We start from the raw sequence: 26,475 nt of genomic DNA on the forward strand, positions 1-26,475 counted from the left end.
TTTAAGCATATTACTGGGAAGGACAATTTAGTAGCAGACATGCTATCTCGAGCAAGATATGAGAGGGAAGACGAAATGGTTGAGGACATTAATGATGTCGGATTGAAATTCTATTTAATATCAAATCTCAACAAAGAAGACAAGCTATTTCTTGAAGAATCTTATGAAGGAGAATTATTGGATATTGGTCATTACTTGAATACCTTAACTAAGCAGGGGAATTGGTCTACAGAAAAATTCAAACAAATAAGAAAAAAAGTATATGGATTTTTACTTCGAGATGGATTCTTATGGAAGAGACTGAAGAAAGGAATTGGGATGCCACAACGAGTGATAGGCAAAAAGGAAGAAAGACTGAAATTATTAAAGGAGTTTCATGATAGTTTATGGGCAGGGCATAGAGGAATCTGGGCTACTTTTGCTAAACTCAAGGAACGATATTGGTGGAAAAATATGTATCGAGATGTGCTCTCATTTGTAGAGTCATGTGAAATTTGTCAATCGTATTCTAATATCCGACATCGAGATGGTCTTCATCCTACGTATCCTCTGGCTATTCATTTTAAATAGGTTGTTGATTTGGTTATTATGCCGGTTGGGTTATCGCAGATGAGATATTTGGTTTTAGCACGTGAAGATTTATCAAATCAAGTAGAAGGAAGAGCATTGAGAACAAAATCTACAGAGGGGATTTGTAGGTTTTTGCTCGAAGATGTCATTTGCCATTACGAGTGCGTAGGAAAAATCACTACAGATCGTGGAGAATTAAATGCACAAGAAGCTTGTAAGTTCTTTGAAAGATGTGGAGTTAAACTATCACTGACTACTGCTTATAATCCAGAAGGGAATGCAAAAAGCAAACGCGATCATCCACCGATTGTGAAAGCATTGGTTAAAGCTTGTAATGGGAAAGTTAAAGAGTGGCCACGGCTTTTGTCATTTGCATTATGGGCTAATCGAACAACACATAGTTTGGTGACAGGATATATGCCAGTAGAACTTATGACAAGTCAAAAACCAATTATGTCGATTGAAGAAAAGGTACTTACTTGGAGTATGCTACCATGGGAAGATAGATTGACAAGAGAAGAACTTCTGGCTATTAGGATTCGACAATTGGAGCAAAGAACGGAAGATGTCCAGATAGCATTGGGAAGGTTAAGAAGAGCAAGGTTACAAAACAAGGCACGATTCGATAAGCAACATTGATTGAGACCAAAAGCAATCGAGGAAGGTGACTGAGTACTTATTTATGACAATAGTCTGGATAATCAACATAGTACTTTGCGGAAATTTTTAAAACGTTGGTTTGGACCATATGTGGTAACAACTGTTCATGATAATGCGACTTACTCATTACGGGAGTTAGATGGTACAAAATTGAAAATATCAATTGCAGGGAAGCGAGTAAAAATATTTAAACGAAGACACGCGGAGATGAATATGAAAAACCTTAATGAAGGTATAGAGATTCCACAGTAAGAAGATGAAAGTGATTTGGATAATGAAGGTGACGAAGACGAATTGGGCAAAGACGTAGAGGATATATTCTGAATCAAACAGCAATTGGGTAAATTGGTGCATACCGGAGGATTTATAGGTTCAGAAGGGGTGGATGTCGTGTTGTAACACGAGTATACTGTGAAAATATAAAGAAAAGGGACTTTTATTAATATTCAGTTACCTCGAATATTGAAAGCAACGACCAACTCCAGTGCAAATACTGAGTGGTCAGGTTAAGCCACCCCGTTACAGTCAGCCGAGGCATACTTAAATGCTCTGTTCGATTCCAATAACGGGAGTCAGCAGGAAGAAAAAGGACCAATTCATGCGACGGATGAGCCTGGTTCGAAGCGCCAATTGGATCCAATTTCGAGAATCCAATCCGGGTCCTCTTACCCAATATGAGACCTGCATTGGTCGAGCAACCCAATGCAGTCTAGTTACGGAAAAATCCAGGTTAGTACGGACATCTTACCCAATATGAGACCTGCATTGGTCAGGCAACGCAATGCAGTGTAATTACGGGAACATCCAGGTTACTACAGGCATCGTACCCAATATGAGACCTGCATTGGTCGGGCAACCTAATGCAGTCTAGTTACGGGAAAATCCAGGTTACTATGGGCATCTTACCCAATATGAGACCTGAATTGGTCGGACAACCCAATGCAGTCTAATTACAGGAAAATCCGGGTCTTAGTAAAGGACTCTTATCCAATATGAGACCTGAATTGGTCGAGCGACTCAATGTGGACCGGAGTACGGGGTTTCGATTCTGTTGCAGGTTGTCCTATTCTCTGTGCCGTTTCAAGGAAGGTTGTTTTCGGTAAATGGATCTCTTAAAGGTAAAAACGGAGGAGAAAGCTCTGATGGCGGGAAACAATTTTGGATCTAAGCTCTGACGATGGGAGCCAATTCCGGATCCAAGACGGAAGATTGAAGAAATTCAGAGGATAAGGTTAGGGAGAGAATAAGTTTTGAAGGCGGGGTTTTTTTTTTTGATTAAGTAGCGAGCTTCAAGCTTTTTTCAAGGTTACTAGTTCGGTTTCATTGGAGGTTTTTTTTTTGAAGATCAAGGGGATTGGAGAGGAGCTTCATGCTTCGGGTCGGGGAAGAAAAGACGGAGAATTGGATTTTTCTTCTTCATAGAGTTTTGGGAAGATTGAGGCAATCGTTGCTGAAGTCAGTGTTGTAATGGTGAATCGGGATTTTTTTAATGAAGTGGGTTTGATTACTCTTGACTGTTTTGTGAAATCGAGTTACGTCTGTGATTGAAGGATTAAAAGGGTGTCTATAGGATTGAGTATGCGGAGTGAATGAAATTTATTGAGTTAATCTAATAAGACAGTCAGTGGATATAAGATCGTAAGTACAAAGCGGTATCGGAGATTAGCAGATTGGGTTGTTCGGGGTTCTCTGTAACGTCTAGAGACCTACCGACTGGGGCAAAAAAGGACTTCAACAAGCAGTCGAAGGGCATCCATATAGATTTATGGTGTATTCTTATAGTCGTTTATATTCCAGCAGTCAAAAACTGATAGACTGCTTGATTATTAGCGAATCTCCATACTACCTTCTATAACCAGACGCCCGACGCGTTCTCGAGCAGGAAAGCACATAATACGACAACGTGAGCTTGAAATTAAATCTGGATAAAGACATATTCCAACGGACTTAACAATGATTCAAAATATGTCCTGACATGAAGTACTCAAGATTCTTATGATCTATATATATGGTGACTAGTCTTGAAGCGCCTTCTAAATAATGACACCATTCTTTAAATGAATCTACAATTGCAATGAGCTCTTTGTTATGAATCTCATAATTAATCTTAGCTACTGAAAATTTTTTGGAATGAAAAGCTACTAAGTAGAGTTTGTCATCTGTTCCCATTTGTGACAACATAGCACCTATAGCAAAGTTTGACGTATCTATTTCCATAAAAAATACCTTGAAAAAGTTGACACAATACAAGATTAGTGCAGAAATAAACTTCTTCTTTAAAAACATTAAATGATGCTTCTACTTTTTTATTCCACTCAAGTTTGTCTTTACAAGTCAAATGTGTAAGTAGAGCTGCAACTTGAAAAAATTTCTTGATGAAGATTTGATAGTAATTAGCAAAGCCAAAAAAATATTGCACATCTCATATTGTTTTAGAAATCTTCGAATCTATGGTAGTTTGGATCTTCTTAGGATCCATTGTAAGACCTTTGTTGGAAATGATGCATCCTAAAAAGTCAACTTGAGTAGTATAGAATATACATTTTTCCAACTTGACATATAATATTGCATCTCTAAGTTTCTGTAATATACAAGAAATATAAAGTTTATATTCATCTGTATTTTCAAAATAAATTAGAATATTATCTAAATATCAAATGACAAATCATCCAAAAATTCACAAAAAACATCATTCATAAGATGTTGAAAAGTGGCCAATGCATTCGTGAGTCCAAAAGGCATGACATTATGTTCAAAATATCTATACCTAGTTCGAAAAACAATCTTTCATTCATCTCTTTCTTTGATACAAATTAAGTTGTATGCTTTTAGTAGATCTATTTTGGTATAGATCTTTGCTTGATTGAGTTTGTCAAGAAGTTATGAAATCAAAAGTAAATGATATCTATTTTTCATGGTGAACTTATTGAGTTTTCGATAATCCACACACATTGATAAAGATCCGTCTTTCTTCTTCACAAATAAGATAGGAGCCCAAGCTGGAGATTTAGAATAGCATATGAAGTTCTTTGCTAAGTTCTCATCAATGTACTCCTTTAATACAATCAACTCATTCCGCAATAAGCTATAGATTGGTCCGAATGGTGGTTGAGCTCTTTCTTGCAAATCAATTGAATAATCATAAGATCAATGCTCTGGAATAATATCTGCAATCTTCTTTTTAAAAACATCTTGAAATTCTTAATATTGCCTAAGAATACCACTTGATGTTTTTCCACAATTAGAAATAGGTGTAGCGTATATAGCAAAAGATGTTCCTTCTTTAGTAGCATGTATGAAAGCTCTCACACTTACCAATAAAGGTTTGGATATACTAGACTTATGTACTTCTACTTCACTAATGCAATCTTGGATTATACTACTTGAAAAGTTAAGGTTACGAGAAATCCAATCTATTTGAGGGTTATATTTTTCTAGCCATAATAATCCTAAAATAATTAGATTGGAGGGAGATCTTATTACATTAAATACTACTACACTATTATGATCTTTAATTGCTACATCTAAAGTAACAGTCTCATGGATAACATTTCCAAAAGACAACAAATGACCATCTATGACTTCTATATGTACGGGTTTAGTTTCTTGACTAAAGATATATCTTATTTTTTGACAAAGTCTTCATCTACAAAATAAGCTGAGGCTCATGAATCCAACAAGGCTAAGACTTTGTAATTTTTTGGTCCTAAATGAACTTCTATTATAAAACAAGGTGAGGGATGAGAGGAGAGAATATAACCTTTGCTAGGTATTACACATGATTCAAGCCGCATGGTTCTTATTGTAGTTGGAGCAACTCGTTTTTCAACACATTTTCTTCTTTGGCAATTGTGCTTCTCATTTTGTAATTGTGTTGTTTCTTTAGGCAATGTTGAGGAGTATGTTTAGCTTCTCCACAATATAAGCATAAGTCTTCTTCACATCATCAACTCTTTTTCTGCTCTATGAGGAGTTTAAAATGTATTGTATCAATTTATATTGGTTTTGGCTTTGATAAATAAATTTTTGAAAACTTAGGAACTGTCGTCATTATTTGATTTGTTCCTCTTCAGCCATATCTTTATTCTTGACATCTTTTAAATAATCAATTGTCACATGCAATGGCTTGAGCAATAAATTGTTCAAAAGATTTTATCTTTGATATTGTCAATAATAAGTCTTTGACATTATCCTTTAATCCATATCAAAATTAATTGATAAAGGCTTTGTCATTCCAGTGCACATTGCAAGTAAGGTTTTGGAATTGAGCAACATATATGGTAGCTGTCTGTTGTCGTATTACGTGCTTTCCTAATCAAGAATGTGTCGGGCGTCTGGTTGTAGAAGGTAGTATGGAGATTCGCCAATAGTCAAGCAATCTATCAGTTTTGACTGCTGGAATATAAACGACTGCAACAATGTACCGTAAATCTATACGGATGCTCTTCGACTGCTTGTCGAAGTCCTTTTTGCCCCAGCCGGTAGGTCTCTAGACGTTACAGAGAACCCCGAACAACCCAAACTGTTAATCTTCAATACCGCTTTGTACTTACGATCTTGTATCCACTGACTGTCTTGTTAGATTAACTCAATAAATTTCATTCACTCCGCATACTCAATCCTATAGACATCCTTTTAATCCTTCAATCACAAACGTGACTCGATTTCACAAAACAGTCAAGAGTATTCAAACCCACTTCATTAAAAATCCTGATTCACCATTACAATACTGACTTCAGCAACGATTGCCTCAGTCTTCCCAAAACTCTACGAAGAAGAAAAACCCAAATTCTATGTCTTTCTTTCACTGACCTGAAGCATGAAGCTCCCCTATCTAATCTCTTTGATCTTCGAAAACCTCCAATGAAAAACCGAACTAGTAACCTTGCAAAAGCTTGAAAACTAGCCCCCCCCCAATTCCCAGAAAAAAAAACCCCTCTTCAAAACTATATCCCCCCTAACCTTATCCTCTGAATTTCTTCAATCTTTCGTCTTAGATCCGAAATTGGCTCCCATCGTCAAGCTTGGATCCGAAATTGGCTCTAGCCGTCAAGCTTGGATCCAAAATTGGCTCTCGCCGTCAGAGCTTTCTCCTCCGTTTTTACCTTTAAGAAATCCATTTACCAAAAACAACGTTCCCTGCAACGGCACAGAGAACATGACAGCCTGAAACAGAATCGAACCCCATAATCGGGACCACATTGAGTCGTCCGACCAATTCTGGTCCCATATTGGAAAAGATGCCCGTAGTAACCTGGATGTTCCCGTAATTAGATTGCATTGGGTTGACCGGCCAATTTAGGTCTCATATTGGATAAGAGGACCCGGATTGGATTCTCGAAATTGGATCCAATTGGCTCTTCGAACCCGTCGTGTGAATTGGCCCTTCTCTTCCTGCTGACTCCCGTTATTGGAATCGAATGGAGCATTTCAGTATGCCCCAGCTGACTGTAATGGAGCGACTGAACCTGACCACTCAATATTTGCACTGGAGTTGGTCGACGCTCCCAATATTCGAGGTAACTGAATATTAATAAAATTCCCCTTTCTTTTTATTTTTACAATATACTCATATTACAACACGACATCCACCCCCTCTGAACCTGTGCATCCTCCGGTATGCACCAATTTACCCAATTGCTGTTTGATTCAGAATATATCCTCTACGTCTTTGTCCAATTCGTCTTCGTCACCTTCATTATCCAAATCACTTTCATCTTCTTGCTGCGGAATCTCTATACCTTCATTAAGGTCTTCCATATTCACCTCTGCGTGTCTTCGTTTAAATATTTTTACTCGCTTCCCTGCAATTGATATTTTCAATTTTGTACCATCTAACTCCCGTAATGAGTAAGTCGCATTATCATGAACAGTTGTTACCACATATGGTCCAAACCAACATTTTGAAAATTTCCGCAAAGTATTATGTTGATTATCCAGACTATTGTCATAAACAAGTACCCAGTCACCTTCCTCGATTGCTTTTGGTCTCAATCGATGTTACTTATCAAATCGCGCCTTGTTTTGTAACCTTGCTCTTTTTAACCTTCCCAATGCTATCTGGACATCTTCCGTTCTTTGCTCCAATTGTCGAATCCTAATAGCCAGAAGTTCTTCTCTTGTCAATCCATCTTCCCATGGTAGCATACTCCAAGTAAGTACCTTTTCTTCAATTGGCATAATTGGTTTTTGACCTGTCATAAGTTCTACTGGCATATATCCTGTCACCAAACTATGTGTTGTTCGATCAGGCCATAATGCAAATGGCAAAAGCCGTGGCCACTCTTTAACTTTCCAATTACAAGCTTTAACCAATGCTTTCACAATCGGTGGGTGACCACGTTCGCTTTTTGCATTCCCTTCTGGATTATAAGCAGTAGTCAGTGATAGTTTAATTCCACATCTTTCAAAGAACTTACGAGCTTCTTGTGCATTTAATTCTCCACGATCTGTAGTGATTTTTCCTATGCACCCATAACGGCAAATGACATCTTCGAGCAAAAACCTACAAATCCCCTCTGTAGATTTTGTTCTCAATGCTCTTCTTTCTACTTGATTTGATAAATCTTCACGAGCTAGAACCAAATATCTCATCTGCGATAACCCAACCGGCATATTAACCAAATCAACAACCCATTTAAAATGAATAGCCAGAAGATACGTAGGATGAAGACCATCTCGATATCGGATATTAGAATACGATTGACAAATTTCACATGACTCTACAAATGAGAGCACATCTCGATACATATTTTTCCACCAATATCGTTCCTTGAGTTTAGCAAAAGTAGCCCAGATTCCTCTATGCCCTGCCCATAAACTATCATGAAACTCCTTTAATAATTTCAGTCTTTCTTCCTTTTTGCCTATCACTCGTTGTGGCATCCCAATTCCTTTCTTCAGTCTCTTCCATAAGAATCCATCTCGAAGTAAAAATCCATATACTTTTTTTCTTATTTGTTTGAATTTTTCTGTAGACCAATTCCCCTGCTTAGTTAAGGTATTCAAGTAATGACCAATATCCAATAATTCTCCTTCATAAGATTCTTCAAGAAATAGCTTGTCTTCTTTGTTGAGATTTGATATTAAATAGAATTTCAATCCGACATCATTAATGTCCTCAACCATTTCGTCTTCCCTCTCATATCTTGCTCGAGATAGCATGTCTGCTACTAAATTGTCCTTCCCAGTAATATGCTTAAATTCTAGATTAAGTGACTTGATATAAGCAATCCATCTCAACATCGCAATATCTGGCGTTGAACAGTTAATAATCATTCCAAGCAATGGCAAGCAATCTGTTTCAATTACTACTACTGCCCCAATCAAATAGTCCTTTTCAGCTTTCATAGCCGAAACGACTCCCCAAAGTTCTCTTTTGACTTGCAAATATGCACACTGACGAATACTTAAAACTTTAGCCCCAAATCGAACTGCAAATCTACTCCCATTTGAATCATCTTGATCCACAGTCCATCCAACGGCAATTGGACTAGCGTCTACAGTAAGAATCACTGGTCTATTGCACTTATAATCAACCTTCCTCAATATTGGAGGTGACATCAATAATTTCTTCAATCTTTGCATTGCCTGAATATGCCTTTCTTCCATTTAAATCGGTAACCCTTGCGTAACAGTTCATATAATGGATCCGCTATGTGAGCAAAATGAGGGATCCAGATTCGATAAAATACACATGCACCCAAAAACCTACAAACCTCTGTTAAAGAATCACAATCCTCTTTCATCCTTCCAATTGCATCAACTTTAGTCGGATCTGGTTTTCTTCCGTAAGATCCACATAAATGTCCAACAATTACAACCTCTCGTACTCCAAATATGGACTTCACACCCGATAATGTAAGATGAACTTCTCCAAGCCGAGTTAAAATCTTTTCACAATCTTGTATATGATCAACAACATATTTGCGACACCCCCTCGTATCTAAAGTTTCATCCTTGTCTCCTTCTCTGCACCCTTTTATAGGAACATCATCCAGAAAAGGCATAGTCTTTTCCGGAATAAAATCTCTCAATACCTTATTCATCCCATTCATCATATGAGCAACTGAGTTGGTCGCGCCTTGAGGAAGAGTGCACATTCTAACCAATCCAAGCAATGTCCTCATCGTTGTCATATCTCTACTTCCTTCGGCAAGTTGAAATTGATCATAACTTGAATACAAATCACCCATTGAATAGATCGCCCTTCCAGCAAACGCCTCAGTAAATTCATCCACAATAGGTCCAATTCCTGCATTCCTGACAGTTACTGCATTTACCGGTTGCATATCTTGAATAAACCATAGTGACCCATTCTTCTTAGGTACCGTAAACCATCGACTAAAATACGGCGCAAATGATGGTTCCAATATTTTTATCTTTATCTTTTCTTTTAATAGTTCCACCAATTTAGGTAAATGTGCCCTCCGTACTGGAATCGGTCTTAGATTCCAAGGTACATGTGGTACAGTGAAGATAACCATAGGTGTTATAATATTTGGATCCACACACCCAATTTCATGAGATTCGAAGGCAAACGATCTACCTTGTTTAGCCAACATCTTTTTGAAGCAAGTAATTTCCTTCGGCAATAAAGAACCATCAGAACCAATCTTCAACTCTTCAAAAGTCTCTTCAGTAAAATGATGTCCAATACTCATTGGATCTCTTAAACTTGCTTCTTTTGATGCTTCTCCCATTTTCTCTTTAGAATCCTCTGATTATGGTCCAGCAACAGGCTTCACCTTCTTATCTGCCGTTTTATATCTCGACTCTACTGTGACTTCTGGTGCTTGAAAAGATTCAAGTTCTGTATAAACCTCTCTTGAATGAATCTCAACAATCTTATCATTATCTCCTAACCCAATAGATGTAATCAATTCCAATGAATCTTCCAGTCCATTTTCTTCATAAACACCTAAAATCCTCTCATCATCTTGCAATGTACCTAACTTGCGTAATTGTCCTTCAATATCATATAATCTTTTTCTTTCTTTTCTTTTAAAATCATCAACTTTCTTATACATAATATTTCCATTCTCCAATATACCAATAAAACTCGCATCAAAGGCACCTTCATCTCGCGAGAGTGTCTCCTCTTTTGTACCTCCATAATCTCGCTTTACAGTGGTACCTCCCCAAAATCCTTAAATCCTTCAACAATCTTTGGCAATGGTTTCTCCCTCAACCTATCTCGATTCCGTTCATGGTTAGGAGGTACTGTTAGAAATTGTACAGCTTTCCTCCCATCTTCGCTCCGTACCCTTGCATAAGCAGAACCATCGTCAAGTACTTTTGTTTCCATCCGTGTTGCCGTGATATAAGGTTGTCCTAAAATCAACAAATAAGACATTGTATCCTGAATAAAGAAATGTTGCTCCGTCGTAACATCCCCAATCCAAATTTTGACATCTGGACAAGCTCCGTATAATTTGCCCCGTGTGTTATTAGCTGCTCGTATTGCCCATCCATGTTCCATATCAATTGGCCATTTTTGCTTCTTATAAAGATCTTTAGACATGAGATTTATTTCAGAACCATGGTCGATCAATGCAACTATTGGTTCATCTATATCTCCTACCTTCACAAATACCTCAGTAGTTGCCCTTGCCTAATGCTTTCGAGTATAATAGCTCAAAGTTTCCATTTCCTTGTCACTAGAATCTTCGAAACGTACTCGCTGATTATACCCATTCTTTTCATTTGTTGGTTGCTTGTAACCAATATCAACCTCATCTTCATCTCTACATATTCTTGCATCAATAGCATGACTCATTCCAGTTTCGCCCATTAATTGCCTCTTTCGCTTAATGTTGTCAATGATAACATCATGAAACTCCTTCTATACAATCCCCAAGAGTTCTTTCAATGTAAATTCCACCTTAGCGTTTAATATACGTTCTTCCAACACCCCTTTCAAATTTATTGCCGCTTCAATGTCAGAAAGTAGCTTATAAGCAATTGATTTGTCCTTATCTTTTGTCTCCGTTGTTTTTTCTCCCAATGATGCTGAGGTATCCTTTACAGGTAATTCTTGTGAAGCTGCCTCCCGAGCCTTGTCTCCTCAAGTTTGCCTCTTAAAAGAATTTCCTTCTCTAGTATCATCAAAATTTCCTCGTCTTTTTTCTTCCATCAAAGCTTCATGTTGGCTCTTAGCAATATATGCATGAACTGAAAGAGACTCAACAGGATCCTCCCAACCTGTTCTACCTTGTATTGTACCTACAGTTCTCAATAACGTTTCTCAAGGTAATTTCCCTTCTTGCATTGTAGAAACGGCAGAAGCCCAAAACTCATTAGTTTCCGTACTTCCACCAATTTCATCATCTACTCTAGCACCATAACTTGCACTTTCTCGTGCTGCTGTTTCATGCTCTTTTAGGTAATCTTGAACCAATGCTCTCATTCCTCCCTTGCCAAAATTGGTTTAAAGAAGATCTTCTCTATTTTTCAATGCTATCTTCCCATCTTTCCAGCAAATAATTTCCTGCCGTATCATATTATTAAATTCATTGCAATCCTTTCTAGTGTGTAAAGCATCATCACACCAAATGCATCTTTGTACATATCCTTGTTTTGAAACATTCTTCGAATTGTTTATAGAAGTATTCTCTTCAAGTCTTGCCAATTTGATTTGAAGATCTCACATTCCTCGTATAATTTCTTCCATATCCATATCTGCTTTCTTTGACAAGGATGTCGAAGGTTGAACTGTAGGCATTGTTGGTGGTGTTGTACGTACTGGAGCTTTGGGTGCTTGTACTGTTTTCGAAATATTGCTCCTATCCTTCCTCCTTTCTCTTTTTGTAAGCAACCCCACCGCATCTTCAACGTTCTTCCACTTCGTTGTCAATCCTTCATCTTCTTCTTTGTCTTCAAGAAGGGGTTCTAATTTCTCTTGCAATTCTCCATCAGCAGCTTGAAGAAATAGATCAACTTTGTTCGGCTCCAATGTCAATTTTTCGACCTTCGATAATTGAGAGTACTGCCTCTCAAATTCCCTTAGTAGCTCTGTTGCTTGCAAATTCTTATTGGGCAGTTCAATTCATCCCAGAAACAGCTTCTTAATAACGCGATCAGCATCTTCCAAGAAATATTCGTCTTTCAATGCATGTGAAAAATCCTCCCATGAATTCCCATAACGATCCGTAATCGATGTAATGTGGTCTCTTATCTCCGGTATCGTGGCAAGTCCAAATAGTGCAACCATTTTCTTCTCAGAAACGCGATTTAATTCCATTTCACGAACATAACATCTTAAATACCTTGAAATATTCCTCCCATCAAATTGATCAATTTTATTGACCACTGCTTGCAATGCTTTGGTTGCCAAAGCTTCCTTTCGATCATTGCTTTGCTGTTGCTGCATTGACAATGAGAAGGCTTGAAACATACTAGCAATAGACGGATCCATGTGCATACCTTGTCCTTTAGAAGACTCTCCACCAGAAACTCCTCCCAAAAATCCTTCAAAATTTTTATTTTCGTTTTCCATAAAAATAAAGATAAAATCAACCGAAATCCAATACCTTCCACCTCAAGCTTTCACGTCGAATTCACCACTTTTTGTCGTATTATGTGCTTTCTTGCTCGAGAACGCGCCGGGCGTCTGGTTGTAGAAGGTAGTATGGAGATTCGCCAATAGTCAAGCAATCTATCAGTTTTGACTGCTGGAATATAAACGACTGCAACAATGTACCGTAAATCTATACGGATGCTCTTCGACTGCTTGTCGAAGTCCTTTTTGCCCCAGCCGGTAGGTCTCTAGACGTTACAGAGAACCCCGAACAACCCAAACTGTTAATCTTCAATACCGCTTTGTACTTACGATCTTGTATCCACTGACTGTCTTGTTAGATTAACTCAATAAATTTCATTCACTCCGCATACTCAATCCTATAGACATCCTTTTAATCCTTCAATCACAAACGTGACTCGATTTCACAAAACAGTCAAGAGTATTCAAACCCACTTCATTAAAAATCCTGATTCACCATTACAATACTGACTTCAGCAACGATTGCCTCAGTCTTCCCAAAACTCTACGAAGAAGAAAAACCCAAATTCTATGTCTTTCCTTCACTGACCTGAAGCATGAAGCTCCCCTATCTAATCCCCTTGATCTTCAAAAACCTCCAATGAAAAACCGAACTAGTAACCTTGCAAAAGCTTGAAAACTAACTCCCTCCGATTCCCAGAAAAAAAAAAAAAACCCTCTTCAAAACTATATCCCCCCTAATCTTATCCTCTGAATTTCTTCAATCTTCCGTCTTAAATCTGGAATTGGCTCCCATCGTCAAGCTTGGATCCAAAATTGGCTCTCACCGTCAGAGCTTTCTCCTCTGTTTTTACCTTTAAGAAATCCATTTACCAAAAACAACGTTCCCTGAAACGGCACAGAGAACAGGACAGCCTGAAATAGAATCGAACCCCGTAATCGGGACCACATTGAGTCGCCCGACCAATTCAGGTCTCATATTGGGAAAGATGCCCGAAGTAACCTGGATGTTCCCGTAATTAGACTGCATTGGGTTGACCGGCCAATTCAGGTCTCATATTGGATAAGAGAACCCGGATTGGATTCTCGAAATTGGATCCAATTGGCTCTTCGAACCCGTCGTGTGAATTAGCCCTTCTCTTCCTGCTGACTCCCGTTATTGGAATCGAATGGAGCATTTTAGTATGCCCCGGCTGACTGTAACAGAGCGACTGAACCTGATCACTCAGTATTTGCACTGGAGTTGGTCGATGCTCCCAATATTCGAGGTAACTGAATATTAATAAAATTCCCTTTTCTTTTTATTTTCACTGTATACTCGTGTTACAACACGACACCGTAATTCTTATCATAAAGATCAGAGCTTGGTCTCTGCTACTCTTTCTTGTTCACTTTCTCCGAATGTGGCCATAAACACTTTTAGGAATGAATTCAAATCATAAAGAGGTCCCGAATCTTTTTTCATTAAAAATACAAACCAAGAGAGAGCACTTCTTGATAGAAATGTACCTATGAATCCAACTTGAGTAAATCCATCGGAGTATTGGAAAAGATGCAACCTTAGATAGAGCTTGAATTGTTGCAAAAATCCTCAAAATTTTGATCTTGTTTCATCAAACTTCTCAAGCATACTAATCCTTGTCCTCATCATACTTGTAGAATCAAAACTCCTTGATTTTGGTTGCAATGTCGATCTACTTGCTTCCTTCAAGTGCACAACTTCTTGTCGCATATTCTGAACTTCTATTATAGGCGTAGATATAGTACCTCCATGATTTACGTGAGAAATACATGAGATTTCCACCCTTAGAGTGTTGACAAGCTCATAAAGATCTGTAATAGTTCCAAATCTATCCTCACTTTTCCTAGGAGTAGCATCCATAATCTTTCCTTCCATAGATAATTCAAATAATCTCAAAAAGTTAAATTAGAGGAGGATAATCCGCAACCTCTAATAAAAATTTCTACAAAGAAGGATAATACACTCTCTTTAAGAAAAAGATGAATGTTAGAAAATAAGATTTTTTGTTTAAAGGTGGATAGTCTGCAATCTTCAATACACAACAATAGAAGTGGAGTAATCCACTCACTTCTAATACAAACAAAAATAATATGTTAGTACTCTTGTCAAACTCTCAAGGACATAAATCTCAAAGAAAGAAAATCTTCAATACACTCTTGTGTCACTAAAGAGAACTATAAAGTCACTCAAAAGATGATATAATATTGAACTAGAATGGCTATTGCCAAAAACAAGAAGACTAGAAAGTCTTGAAACAAGACTAAGGAAAAAAAAGGCGTTGACAAGAGTGAAGAAGGCTTAACTCTTGTCTCCATATATACTCTCTATCTAAGAGCTACATGGTGATATTCTATAGGACCTCCAACATGTGTTGACTTTGTTAGCCACATGTCTTAACTTGCAAGGCAAGTTATCTATGTATGTGCCACGTAGTTAGCTTGTTCTACAAACTACTATATGGAGTTAACTTATTTCACAAGCTACCAATATGTGGTTAACTTGTTGGCCAAGTTTCTAACCTATAAACACATCTAAAGTCAAAACCGTGTCTATAGAGCTTCTAGGAAGCTTCTCTAGAAGACTTTATGAAATTAATCTATATTTATCTACTTCTACTTAATCATATAAGTAACTATTGGAATAAATGTATATATTTGTGATATATATATAGAGATAAGATTACAACCTTCTTCATTCTTCTCAATAACTTTTTTGCTTCTAGTTAAATTTCAAGAGTCTTTTGTTTTCTTGTATTTGGCAATAGCTATTTGAAGTAAATTCTTAAATATATCTATTTTTATTTTTACTCTATCATCTCTCTTTGATATATATTTACATTGTTTATTTACATTTTTTGATTTCTTACTTTTAATAAATTATCATAAGAAAGTATTATTTCAAGACATAAGTGTGTACATTAATACTTTCTTTAGTTTTTTTTTTTTTTTTTTTTTTTTTTTTTTTTTTTATATTATTGTCTACAAATTTTAAAAACAAAGCTAATAGAATATTAATTTAGATTTTTTTCTTGTATCTTAATCTTTAGAATTTGTATCTATGGAATTAAGTATGATATTCAAGATTTAAATACTATGAGAAAGATATTAAGTTTGTTATTATACTACTTTTCAAAAACTATAATTGTGAATATAAAATTTAGAAAGAATTAAAAGGATTCCATTTTATTTTTTCAAATCATCATTATCAATGTAATTTTAGTACAAGTACAAATTAATCATTTCATATAAGGCATAATTAAAATCCTCCAATTGGTAGCAAAATTATCATTAGTAGCAATTGTTTTGCAATTTCCATATTGCAATATTATGTAGAATATAAATGATTTTTAGATATTAATAATAAAGGATAAATTCTTATCTAATGATAATCCATTAAAAAATCCAAATATCTATTAATAGAACATAAACCCCTTATATCTTGTATCTTCATCCTAATACTCTTTTCATATTATTTATATCCTTCATGTGCAAATATTTTGTATAAATTGACATGTATTTCACATTCTTTCTTTAGAATAGAATAATTCCATCCCAATACTTAGAAGTTTCTCATGATATATCAATTCGGAAATTCAAGTGTTGTCAAACAACTTTTGCCAAAGACTATTTTGGCACTGTAAGACTGTATCCTTGTCCCGATTTCATTCTCCTTGGACGATGAACATGACATCGGAATCCAGTTTCAATCAGTAGTATTAACTCCAATAAAACACCATCCACAAGTCGGCCAAGAAGATTGGACATCCCAATACCTCCAAACAAGGCATTCACCAAATCAACGCAAGAGATTAGTTGGCATGGTGAACAAGTTGCTCGGACACTCTGCAGTGGGTCCCTTCATCCTCCGATTACCACTGTTCCTTCCCAGTTGCTGTTCCGATAGCGTCTCCGTCTTTGCAATGAGGGAGACTCCTATCGATGGATACGACTTCGAGAACTAGGGCTTCAGGATTGCTTGCAAGAACGGTGAACCAGGCAGTCATGCGACCACGGACGTAGAGGTTGATGTTGAAGTGGTGAGAAGTGAATGCCCGGACCTGATTCCAACCTGGTGGTAGGAACTTTACCTCAGCGCACTGAAGCGGTGTCGGCAGGAGTTGGAAGAGGGCGTCACACGATTGTTGCATCTACCAGGTCAGCACACTAAGCTGCATACCCCATCACTGTGCTTGTTGATTCCTTGTTCTCTTGAAAATCTGTTATGCTTTTAGCTGGAAGGAAGTGGTAGCTTCTTCACACAATTGCATTTGATAACAGGAGTGAAATCTGTGTGATGTCCTCACTACTCCGGGTAGAGTTGCTGTCGTCGCTAGCTATGTTACCTCGATTGTTTGCATCATCATGCAATACACGGCTGCAACAGTGGCAGGGTTTGATTGGCTGTGACTTGTGCGTCTAAATCCTAGAGCCCTTGCTGGACACAAATTGGGATGTGTACATGTTTGGGCCGAGCCACAAGAGATTGGATCGTTTGAATATAGTTCATGATTGATCATCGAGTGCGCTGAAGGTGGATTCGGCTTTCACACGTCTCAAGTGTGGTATTTCAGTGCGATTTGTTTAAGATTTGTACTCACTGTGGCAGCTCAAGAAGTGCTTCGGTTTGCAGTAATTTGAGAAGAGGACGGAGGTGTATCCAAATTACAGTAACAGCGGCAATCGATTCCGTGATGGACGATCCCATGATTCTGGAGAGCCGTCTCCCATATCCAGAGACGCTGGACAAATCGGTTATGGCAGCGCGAGCTCGGGAGATGCAGAAAGAGCGGCCAGAAAGTGCCGTCGACGAGAATGGTATTGACGCAGCTTCTGGTCACAAGGATGTGACAGAAAGAGGTAAAGCTGGTTGAAACAATGTTGCATGTCGAGCAGGTGTAAGGGATAATGGACGAGGCTGTCGTGAGAGAGCGCTTCTCAGCATTGTAGACAAGCTAGAAATGTGGTCCATGAGGCTATGAGCAAGCACAAGGCAGGATAGCTAGTGTAGTGGCACCCTGTTTGGTTGTAAATGTGCCTTGTTATTATTGCACATGGAGACTTGCTCATAATCTTGCTTTTATGCATCGAGCATGAAGATTCTGGTTTTGTGCTGGCATGTAGAGGTTGTCGTTATACTGCGAGATAGAAAATCCTGTGTTTGAATGGATTTCATGTTGTAGATCTTGCATCGCCAAGTGTGTCGTGGAGATAACGTGTTGGAGTGCAATTTTGATTGCGAATGTCTCTGAGTAGGTGCGATGGAGGCCACAGCAGTGGATCAATGTCACTCCGCCGGTCACGATGCCACCAGGAAGCTTAGGGGCATCTCCAAATCTCAACATGCTCAAAAGCCAGGGCCTGTTACCGTTACAAATCTGCAAAGGAGACGTCAGGTCATTCAGGTGCAAAACGAAGGATGTGATGACGATTCTTCTACGGAGTTTGCAACTAGAGGGATTAATGAGGAAGCGAAAGGGAAAGCTGAGGGCCCGAAGAGACGCAGGGGAGATCCAGCTGGAGAGGTTGATTGGGTAGCAAATGGGAAAACCAGGGGCGAGAAACGACGGAAGAAACGTTCACCGAATTGGACTGATGAGGAAACGCAGAAGTTGGCGAAAGGTAAGATTGAGTTTGACGAGCGTAATGGCAATAAAGCATCATGGAAGGTCATAAAGAAAAACGTGCGAGGGAGGACAGAGGACGAGTGTCGAATGAGGTGGGATACGCTTATAAAAACGTACAAGGCGTAAGGACAAGAAGAAGGAGTTCGGGCAGCTGACGGAAGAGGAGATCAAAGGCAAGAAGCTGGCAACCCACTGGGACGAAAGTTGGCTCAGTCTTGTACACGAGTATTGTCAAACCAGATCAAATAAGAAGATGACAAACCGAGGAGGTGGAAATCCAATGGAGAACAAGGATACTTTTGTTTCAGGTTCCTCATCGACTGGTAATACATCTACCCAGCCTTGTCATTTTGCGGGACATACATGTGCGTCTTTTTCTTCAATATCTGTACCGATGCCTGATAGGCTGTTGTTCCTTGTATTACCGAAGCACGGCGTCGACTTTCAGGTGGTGAACCACCTCGTAACCCAGTTGCACCTGCGCTGTCGAAAGGATCCTTGGGTGGGCATGGTCCTCTGAGTGATGAATTCTACAACCCACAGTATGATTCAGAGGCTGCAAAAGCAGTAATAACACCCGATGAAGCCAAGCAGAGTGCTTTTGCAGAAGTGTTATGTTTCCTATCCAATGGTATGGTAATGAAGGTGATGTTGGTCGTAGTTGTAAGGATAAATTCATGTTAAGGCATAAAGCCACAAGAATATACGCATCCTTCAAAGTTGAAGCGCTGATGACGAATGAATTTGAATGATGAGACTGTGTTGATTGTTACGTTGTTTGGTCGACTTCATTGAGGGAGAGGGCTTTGTGCAAAAACGATCTCAATTTTTTTCAGTCCTGGTTTCGTAGCAACTCTTCGTCTTATTCTATATACCTTGCACCTTATTTTGGCTGGTGACATTTGGGGATGAATGTTGTTGGCCTGAAGCTTGTGTATGGTGCGAAGTTGTTTGAGGTAGGGGTTGGAACCTGTGATGGGCGTGTGTATTTTTTACTTTACCTCAGTGTGTGGGAAGTGCATACCAGAGCATGAGGGCAGTTTTCTGTAGTTGGTTTTTGGATTGTTCGTGATGATTGGTTTCAGAGCTTGGCGTGGAGAGTTGGTTGTTCGTTCCTTTTTTGTGTAAATTTGGTCTTTTTCTCCCTCTTCTTTTAGGTTTTTTTTTTTAATTAATTAATTTATTTTTGTTTTTGTTCTGTTTGGTACCCTTTTATTTATTTTTTCTGATTTCCTTGTTCCCAAGAGACTTCTCTCAGTTCTTTTCATTTCCTCCCTGCATTGGCTTGATTCCATCCTCTCTCTCTCCTTCGCTTCTTTCTGTTTTCCCCTATTACTCTGGGTTGTCCAACTGTTCATGCGGAAACGGAAGCGGAATTGGGAGCGATATGCAAGGACGGGGTCTAGCAAAAGCAAATTCTCATTTCAAGTGGAGCAACGAGATGGAGCTGACTTCGATGTTACAAGCAAGAATGAAGGTACAATTCGGGAAACTGTCAGCCTTGTGGCTGAATAGTAGACCAGCTTAAGATACGTGGGTCATGTTGTAAACGTAAGAGCATCGCCAGCAGTAGAGGATTTTGGTGATTACAGGTTGTTGTTGGTGTAGATTGTGGCCAAATTGGATGATTTGTGAAGTCTGATTTGTGAAGTCTGATGTGTTTATTTTTAACTTGTTTGTTTTTTATTCTCCGTTTACTGTCTATCTTCTCCTCTGGCACGAATGAAAGAGCAGTTCAAGTGCAATGAGGGTCGACGGTTTTGGAAGCCCGTGGCTAATGTGAATGAGGAATTAGTGACGAAGTTGGTGTAATTTGTGTGTACAGGAGCTTCGTGACGTGTAGGGACCACGAGAAATGGTCTTACTGGTGTCTATTGAGGGTTGGGCTAATGTTGCCCTTCCAGCTGGAGATATGCCGACAGCACTACTTTTTTTTTTTTTTTTTTTTTTTTTTTCCCAAAGGCACACGAATCTGTGGAGCTCACCGTCACGCACTATGACTAACTTACTTTAGAAATGTATCGACTATACGCTTTCTGACACGTGGAGCTAATCTATGATTCCCAGGGCCGTGTTTCTCGAGCTCCGCAAGACCTGTATTCTGGCATGGGGCCAGTACATGGCACGCTTCCTTCGGCGGTGGTGGAGCCCAGTTCCTCTACGTCAACATATCATCTCCTCCGCTCGGGTTCACCGGATGGAGCTTCAGGTCCTGGGGAGCGATATGAATGCCCAAGCGACTGGGTGCCAAGTTCACATGACCCGACTGCAGCAGTCCACACGTCCCTAGTGCCTCACACAGATGTCGACGATCTTGCACTCCCATTTCCTGAAGAGTTCTGCTTCGATTTCGATGTGGAGGACGTATATTCAGCTTATGGACTCTTATAAAATACTAAATGATTTAATATTCTCTGTTGCAAGAACTATATTCGAAGATTTATCCGCTAGCATGCTCCGTCTTGTAGGCGAAAGTCTTTCGGTCTTATTCTCAAATTGCAAAATGCAATGAATGTGAAAGAAGATCTTGCACTTGAAACAAGCTTATAATGATTACATTACTACTAAGAATCTCAAGTTGGTTGAATTGATACTCTAATTGTGATTATTTATTACACGCAACTTATCTCCTGAATAAAAGATTTAAATAATATCTTAATTAACTTAATTACACAAAGCATAAAATTTACCTAGCATAAAATATACAACAAAATTAGTTTTACGATGATAACATGCCTTGTAAATATCTTGAATTGGTAAGAATTTGCTTGAGGTTGTAAAGTGTGTCTTTGGTGGATGTGAACAACAAGATAGATAGATTCTCCCCAACTTTGTTAATCTTGTGAAATAATAAAATTTCCAAACATAATTAATATTACACCTAGGGTAAACCAAAATATAAATTTTATTTTAAACAGTAATGTTTCTATGTTTTAAAAGCATCAAATTGAACATATTGCATCAAATTTTACTCAAAATAAAAACATAGGTATTATTATTATTACAACAAACTATAGTTTTGCAATAATTCATATCCCTTGTATATAAAATTTAAATTTTATTCTATAATGTTGTTTAAAAAGTAATTTTAAATTCTAAATAATGTAAAGCATGTAACAATGTTTTCAAAAATATTCTCAAATTAAAAAAACATATTTTTGCAATCAAACATATATTTATATTTTAATTAAAAAATATCTATTACTTGAGATCTGTGGTTGGAATATATTTTACTTACAAAAAGCAAGTTTTGTACATGTTTTAAATTTTTTCTGAACAATAACCAATACTACCCAAAATTAAACTTTTTTTATACAAATACTTATTATTAGTATTACTTTTACACGCCAATTATTTTTATCGTTTTAGTGAAAAATTCATCTTTTAGAAATTTTATTCTTTTAAACAACACAAGATACTGTTATTTAATTTTCTTTAGAATTTTCACCTTTTCACAATTATTTTCCAAATTCAAGTTTCTGTATTTTCGTTAAGATATTACTTCCAGTTTAGTATGCTTTTTTATTTTATTTTTAAAAGGTTATAATTAGGGCTAACCCCAATCTCGGTGGCACCGGCACCCACCACCAAGCCTGCGGTCCGCCCAACGGTAGGGTGGAATGGATTCAGGCTCGGCCCAGGCCCAACCCGAGCCTAAGGCCATTCCCCTTCACACTATGAAGACAGCAAATAATACTAAATTGGTTCTCAAAGATAAGAACTTTGCTTTTGGGTCCATGTACACTTGATAGTCACTCTTGTCCATTGATACTCATATGATGTTTCTTTATGACATGTTAGGATTCTTGTAAATCAGGGGTGCAGACGGGGAAATTGATCCATGATCCACTTACAACCAAACGTCAACCATGACTACCGACTAGCAGATTGTTTGTACAGAACCACCAGTAAATGTACCAAAACGGGAACTGCCTGTGAACTCTCGTTGCATCAAATATTTTCTCATTTTACAATTCACGAGTCCTGCAACTCTCACGACTATGCACTACCGTCCACACAGATCTCAGCAGACCCAACTCCCATTGATGATAAAGACAGGTAAAACGTGTGAAATCCCCTCTTTAGAGACCAGAAAACCCTATCTGCGTCTGCCAGTCAATTTATTCTGCTATGGCTCCCTCTGGTCGCGAACAAAGAGCACTTGACATTGCCAAATGTCGTCATTTTCGGTAGACCTTGGGGTCATGTCCAGAGCGTAAGGTACAGCAAGAGACGCCATCAGTTTCATGCCATTTAACCCAATGAGAAAAAAATATTCTGTGCAAGCCTCTTGGCAATCTTCGAGGGTTCAGGAACTCAATCCGATCTGTGATATCCACTACGAGGACCTCAGAAGCGTGACCAAGTCTGGGTACACTCTCGGATGTTGACGCAATACCGCGCCACACGCGATACGAGTGGCAGGGAGAATCCCCTACGATGATGGAGTTCAGGTCGCTGCTGAAGAAATTCACAAAGTCTTTAGCTTTTTCCTGCTAGTGATGAGAGCTACCAGTTTTCGTAAATTGGTGGAAAATCGCGATGCTGGTTGCAGGACCCCGTCCTCTCTCACAGTGCGCAGGCGCAGGGAATTCAACAGAGAGCCAAAATAGAGAGCCAAAGCGGTCATAGTGAAAGTGATGACATTGTAGGGCATGCTAAAGTCCGGCGTTGCAAGCAGCACAAGAAGATTATCAGAATAGACCTGTACTTCAAGCTGATTAGGAACCGCTCCACGCTTGGACATCAAATCTGGAGACGGAGAGCTTGCAAAGGTAAAGAGAGCAGACGGCAGGTCGAAGCCGCGGTTAGCGTCAGGAGGATGCTCATCGATGCGTAAGTAGCCCTTGTCGAACTCCACGCTGATGACGAGCGTGCTGGTGTTTCTGGGAACGGTGAGACCGATTTCTACGACAGCTGGGGATTTGCGGTCATCAGCGGGAGACAAGCGCAGCTTCAACCCCTTCTTCAGGGATACTCGCTCCCCATCCACTACTACCTTCAGCGTGTGCATGTACAGTCGAAAATACCATGGCACGATCTGGAATGTGGTGATATCGATCGCAGGGGAAGTGCCATCATCAAGCTCACTTACAGGACACCACTGCGTGTTGCGTTTGGAACCATGACAGGAATCTCCATTTGCGTGCACCAGAGAGACGATCGCCCCTCTTCCATTCCCTCTGCCTGTCAGGAACTGCGTGGCACGAAACGGACCCTGGCGAGGAGACCATGCAATCGGGGCTCTCCAGGACATCCCTACATTCAGTGGGCGACTTTTGCTATGCTTCTGCACATCGTAACTGAGAAGAAGAGATGGAGCAGTTGGCGATGATTCTTTCGAAACACCCTCTGGAGCCAGGTTAAGCTGGAAATACTCATTTGAAACCAAATCGAAATTCAGATCCAAACCATCTCCTCGCCCGTCGGTATTGCGCATACGGTCCTCGTTTTGAGAATCTTGTGAAATTTTCGGCGTCTGATTCTCTGCTCTTTTTAACTCTTCCACGAGACTGGCTTCAAGCTCCATGTGAACATGGCTAGAGATAGCAAGAGGACAAGCTCCAATCAACGGCCTGCCGAACAAGGTAGAAAGAGACCAATTCGGCTGACGAAATTGAAAATCTTCATCGGGAGCCAGGATCCTCCCTCTCGATGCAGGACTTGTTTCTGACGACTTCAACACGACAGTCAGGGTTTGTACCAATCGGAGGGAGCCATGGCCTGCCTTGACGTGCACCCGGAGAGAGTAGTAATTGCCATTGTGTATCCGTGGCCGCTCCAAGAGAGTGGCCAACCCCGCTCTATCCCTGCAAGGTAAAAGCTTCAGCCAGGGCGTCAAATTCTCCGTGCAGACAGTCTCCCTCGGCAATGACCCTTGTCGCACAGCGCCAACGCCGGCCTGGCGCACCCCTCCCCACTCTGACACCATCGCGGGATTCTCCAAGAAATTAATCGAAGCACAGAACAGACCAGACAACGCATGGGTCAGGTTACGCCACAGCACATCGGCCTCTTCGTTGGATTGACGGAACTGCGCCCTAAGTTCCACTCCTCCGGGCTTCACACCTAAGGCCTCCAACCCCTCCAATCCTCCCCACAGCCGGTGATTCCACCTCCCCTGCGTGAAAGACAAATCCATCTCCTGGATGCGAAACTTTTGAACAATCTGATAGATCGCCTTCGGAAACAGCTTACGATGATGACCATTCTCACCCTCTTCCCGAAGGTCATTCACGAACCGAAAATGCCCCAGCGTCTTCCCATCCGGCAACGGCCGCAACATCAAACTCTCTACGAATCCCTCGGATTTCACAACCCCACATGCGCTCTCAACCTGCAACACACCCACAGCAACGAACGCCCACCATAGAAGTCCAAACCACCTCCCATTTCTCCACTCCGCCATAGCTATATCTATCTCCACATAACCTCACTCACTGCTTCCTCAAAACAGCACTATTCAGGGAGAAAAACTCGACGTATCTGCTGCTTCCCAGTTCTTCATCAATCTCGCCACAAAACCCAGCGATCGCTCTAGCTTTATCCAATCTGGGCTCCACCGACGACGATAACAACCACCTCGTCGTCTTCATCATTCGACCTTAAACCCTAAAATCGAAGCTCCCGCCTTGCGACAGTTCGAGGTGAAGAATTGCAGCGACAATTGTGAGAGATGGGTTTGTTCCGCAGCCCTGACAATGGTCGACTGCTTCGTCCGCAATGTACATGATAAAATGTTTTCGATTTATTTTCTGTTTTTTTTTGTTTGAAAAAGTGATTGATTTTTATATTATTTATGATTGTAAATCCGGTAACAGTGCACTCGTTGATTCGTTTGTTTCGTTCTTTTATTTACTTCTCTACTTTCCTTGTATAGTGTCTTTATTAAATTATTGCAGATACTTTGATTGAACTATTTGGTAGATGGTGTTTTGGAGAATTGAACATTCACCAACTCAAAGTATTTCAATTCATTGTGATGTAATGTTGACAACTGTAAACAACTCTACCAAAAAAAAATTATAATGTGACAAGTGTAAATATTATATTGGTGAATATAAAGTGTGCAAAAAAACGAAAAGGAGTAATTAAAATAATTTAAAATGAATTTAAATACAATTGAATTGAAATTAAAGGTAAAACAACAACAATAATAATTTATAGTCTTTTATTACTTTGAAATATTTTAAATTTACACATATTTAATATACAAAACATGCTTGTTAACATGTTATGATCATCATATAATAATACAAATACATTATTCTTACTTTTAGTTCTGAATTCTGTATTCGATTATTAAATAGAACAAAATATATAAGAAAACAAATCATAGGTTTTCTAACGTTCATAATAGTATATCTGCACAAAAATTAAATAAAAACTGTACAATGCCATTAATCGTAACTACACATGGCACTTGCAAATTTATATTTTAGGAAGCACACATTCATGACATATGTAAATATGAATAATTTAACAAACCATTACAGTAAATTACGTTTATTATTATTTCATGACATTATTGTCAATGTCATAACATTGCAAAAATTATTTTCAGATTTATTTTTCTTTTGTTATTTCATTTAATAAGTATACTAATTATTTTGATATCATAAGATTTTTATTGCAAACACTTGGATGAAGAATTAGATAAATATTCATGAATGATAGCATCACAAGCGACCAATACAAAAATGCAAATGAATTTCAAGTAATATTATTCGACTGTTTGATGATAGAATAGATATAGTGCAATATTTCATATAATTTATCTAGTAACTCATTTCAAGATAGATTGAGAGAGGTGTGCAATATATATATATATATATATATATATACATATATGCATGCACATGCGCAGGCACACATACACACAAATTCCTGCTATAAAATTTTGCTAATTCAATCAAATACATCTAGAATGCCTTTCAGAAAACAAACATCCTTAGATAATAATAATAATAATAGTAAAAGAAAAAATAAAAGAAAAAAAAAACACACACACACACACACACAAACACATACTCACAAAAGCTGATAATATATCACAACACACTCTATTATCAGAAAACACTTGGTAAGTCATAACACAAT

At 38.7% G+C, this 26,475-nt stretch overlaps 3 protein-coding genes across 4 annotated transcripts; 2 read left to right on the forward strand and 1 right to left on the reverse strand.

The window, feature by feature from the left end:
- Window positions 1–16,592: 16,592 nt before the first annotated feature.
- Window positions 16,593–20,936, forward strand: LOC112274456 (uncharacterized). 2 transcript variants are annotated; one of them, XM_073529631.2, is made up of 4 exons: window positions 16,593–16,906; window positions 17,382–17,608; window positions 18,005–19,852; window positions 20,201–20,936. In XM_073529631.2, the coding sequence occupies exons 1-3, from the start codon at window positions 16,800–16,802 to the stop codon at window positions 18,499–18,501; spliced, it is 831 nt and encodes a 276-aa protein (XP_073385732.1). In that variant the 5' UTR covers window positions 16,593–16,799; the 3' UTR covers window positions 18,502–19,852; window positions 20,201–20,936. The 2 variants fall into 2 exon arrangements, with proteins under 2 accessions (XP_073385732.1, XP_073385731.1); XM_073529630.2 differs by having other exon boundaries at window positions 16,596–16,906; window positions 17,358–17,608.
- On the forward strand, window positions 18,562–20,936 carry LOC149986769 (uncharacterized). The gene is made up of 3 exons (XM_090245603.1): window positions 18,562–18,698; window positions 18,806–19,006; window positions 20,443–20,936. The coding sequence occupies exons 1-3, from the start codon at window positions 18,629–18,631 to the stop codon at window positions 20,601–20,603; spliced, it is 432 nt and encodes a 143-aa protein (XP_090101729.1). The 5' UTR covers window positions 18,562–18,628; the 3' UTR covers window positions 20,604–20,936.
- Window positions 20,937–22,288: 1,352 nt separating this feature from the next.
- Window positions 22,289–25,096, reverse strand: LOC112274405 (uncharacterized). The gene has a single exon (XM_024503869.3). It carries the CDS (start codon window positions 24,782–24,784, stop codon window positions 22,847–22,849), a length of 1,938 nt encoding a protein of 645 aa, XP_024359637.1. The 5' UTR covers window positions 24,785–25,096; the 3' UTR covers window positions 22,289–22,846.
- Between the last annotated feature and the right edge of the window lie 1,379 nt (window positions 25,097–26,475).

Source organism: Physcomitrium patens, chromosome 21, assembly GCF_059467195.1.
Source record: "Physcomitrium patens ecotype Gransden chromosome 21, ASM5946719v1, whole genome shotgun sequence".
In the NCBI taxonomy this organism is placed as follows: domain Eukaryota; kingdom Viridiplantae; phylum Streptophyta; class Bryopsida; order Funariales; family Funariaceae; genus Physcomitrium; species Physcomitrium patens.

Excerpts from the sequence above, each read along its gene's own strand:
- LOC112274456 (XM_073529630.2), top strand. The coding sequence starts at position 16,800 with ATGCCCGGACCTGATTCCAACCTGGTGGTAGGAACTTTACCTCAGCGC. Across the intron at positions 16,907-17,357 it reads ACGATTGTTGCATCTACCAG|CTCAAGAAGTGCTTCGGTTT; the intron begins GTCAGCACACTA and ends TCACTGTGGCAG. Across the intron at positions 17,609-18,004 it reads CAAGGATGTGACAGAAAGAG|GTGCGATGGAGGCCACAGCA; the intron begins GTAAAGCTGGTT and ends GTCTCTGAGTAG.
- LOC149986769 (XM_090245603.1), top strand. The coding sequence starts at position 18,629 with ATGACAAACCGAGGAGGTGGAAATCCAATGGAGAACAAGGATACTTTT. Across the intron at positions 18,699-18,805 it reads TTCAGGTTCCTCATCGACTG|CACGGCGTCGACTTTCAGGT; the intron begins GTAATACATCTA and ends GTATTACCGAAG. Across the intron at positions 19,007-20,442 it reads GTTATGTTTCCTATCCAATG|GGCCGTGTTTCTCGAGCTCC; the intron begins GTATGGTAATGA and ends TATGATTCCCAG.
- LOC112274405 (XM_024503869.3), bottom strand. The coding sequence starts at position 24,784 with ATGGCGGAGTGGAGAAATGGGAGGTGGTTTGGACTTCTATGGTGGGCG.